Below are 2478 nucleotides of genomic sequence, written 5' to 3'. Positions count from 1 at the left end.
GTAGTACTAATCTATTTTAATTTGGGACGATTGTTTACATGTGTATCTATTGTCCTTTCTATCTTTAATTTCATTCATTCATCTGTGATACACAAACTCTTATTTACAACACAATAGAAAGTAAGTACTAATCTATTTTAATTTTGGACAATTGTTTACATGTGTATTTATTGTCCTTTCTATTTTTAATTTCATTTATTCATCTGTGATACACAAACTCTTATTTACAACACAATAGGAAGTAAGTACTAATCTATTTTAATTTCGGACGATTGTTTACATGTATATCTATTGTCCTTTCTATCTTTAATTTCATTCATTCATCTGTGATACGCAAACTCTTATTTACAACACAATAGTGGGTAAGTACTAATCTATTTTAATTTTGGACAATTGTTTACATGTGTATCTATTGTCCTTTCTATTTTTAATTTCATTCATTCATCTGTGATACAAAAACTCTTATTTACAACACAATAGAGAGTAAGTACTAATCTATTTTAATTTCAGACGATTGTTTACATGTATATCTATTGTCCTTTCTATCTTTAATTTCATTCATTCATCTGTCATACACAAACTCTTATTTACAACACAATAGGAGGTAAGTACTAATCTATTTTAATTTCGGACGATTGTTTACATGTGTATTTATTGTCTTTTCTATCTTTAACTTCATTCATTCTTCTGTGATACACAAACTCTTATTTACAACACAATAGGCAGTAAGTACTAATCTATTTTAATTTTTGATGATTGTTTACATGTGTATCTATTGTCCTTTCTATCTTTAATTTCATTCATTCATCTGTGATGCACAAACTCTTATTTACAACACAATAGGCAGTAAGTACTAATCTATTTTAATTTTTGATGATTGTTTACATGTGTATCTGTTGTCCTTTCTATCTTTAATTTCATTCATCCATCTGTGATACACAAACTCTTATTTACAACACAATAGGAAGTAAGTACTAATCTATTTTAATTTTTGATGATTGCTTACATGTGTATCTATTGTCCTTTCTATTTTTAATTTCATTCATTCATCTGTGATACACAAACTCTTATTTACAACACAATAGGAAGTAAGTACTAATCTATTTTAATTTTTGATGATTTGTTTACATGTGTATCTATTGTCCTTTCTATTTTTAATTTCATTCATTCATCTGTGATCCACAAACTCTTATTTACAACACAATAGGCAGTAAGTACTAATCTATTTTAATTTTTGATGATTGTTTACATGTGTATCTATTGTCCTTTCTATTTTTAATTTCATTCATTCATCTGTGATACACAAACTCTTATTTACAACACAATAGAAAGTAAGTACTAATCTATTTTAATTTTGGATGATTGTTTACATGTGTATCTATTGTCCTTTCTATTTTTAATTTCATTCATTCATCTGTGATACACAAACTCTTATTTACAACACAATAGAAAGTAAGTACTAATCTATTTTAATTTCAGACGATTGTTTACATGTATATCTATTGTCCTTTCTATCTTTAATTTCATTCATTCATCTGTCATACACAAACTCTTATTTACAACACAATAGAAAGTAAGTACTAATCTATTTTAATTTTGGATGATTGTTTACATGTGTATCTATTGTCCTTTCTATTTTTAATTTCATTCATTCATCTGTGATACACAAACTCTTATTTACAACACAATAGGAAGTAAGTACTAATCTATTTTAATTTCGGACGATTGTTTACATGTGAATTTATTGTCCTTTCTATTTTTAATTTCATTCATTCATCTGTGATCCACAAACTCTTATTTACAACACAATAGAGAGTAAGTCTAATCTATTTTAATTTCGGACGATTGCTTACATGTGTATCTATTGTCCTTTCTATCTTTAATTTCATTCATTCATCTGTAATACACAAACTCTTATTTACAACACAATAGGAAGTAAGTGCTAATTTTGGATGTATCTATTGTCCTTTCTATTTTTAATTTTTTTGTTCATTTGTGATCAAAAATTTACATTTATTTTATAGAGAGGTGAATCTATTAATAATAAGCCTTTCATTATTTGTTTTGTATTCAAGACACTGCATATAGAAGAGTTCTATCAGAAGGAGAAGTGGTAAATGTTGCTTATTCACGTGTTCTTTTTCTGGGTACAGCAGGTGTTGGGAAGAGTAGTTTCAAGAATTCTCTTATGAAGTTACCCTGGGATCCTAAGGCTAACAGTACCATCATATCTGATGTCAGCTGTATTCGCCCCTTTGCTAAAGGATTGCTTAGTGAGCAATGGGAAGCAGTTACTCATGAAGCTGAAATTGAAGCAATGGCTCACTTGTTTTCTGCTGTCAGTAAAGATAAAAAGCATCTCTCAGTTCTCTTTGATCCTACTGATTATGCCACTACTGCATTAACTACAACAACAAAGCTTAATTCTGTCCTTCATCAAGTTAGCAAGTTTAAAGTTATTAAAAAGTCTTGTACAGG

General features: G+C 28.2%; 1 protein-coding gene across 1 annotated transcript in view; it reads left to right on the top strand.

Moving 5' to 3' along the window:
• The first annotated feature begins 2188 nt into the window (after positions 1 to 2188).
• The window catches only part of LOC109587475 (uncharacterized), a 3437-nt gene continuing 3147 nt past the window's right edge, over positions 2189 to 2478 (top strand). Inside the window, exon 1 of the mRNA XM_020003722.1 lies at positions 2189 to 2440. Coding sequence (XP_019859281.1) covers positions 2189 to 2440 — 252 coding nt within the window. The remainder of the gene's footprint in view (positions 2441 to 2478) is intronic.

This window comes from Amphimedon queenslandica, unplaced genomic scaffold (genome assembly GCF_000090795.2).
Source record: "Amphimedon queenslandica unplaced genomic scaffold, v1.1 AMPQUscaffold_12557, whole genome shotgun sequence".
NCBI lineage: Eukaryota > Metazoa > Porifera > Demospongiae > Haplosclerida > Niphatidae > Amphimedon > Amphimedon queenslandica.
This window is presented reverse-complemented; position numbering and strand designations above follow the sequence as displayed.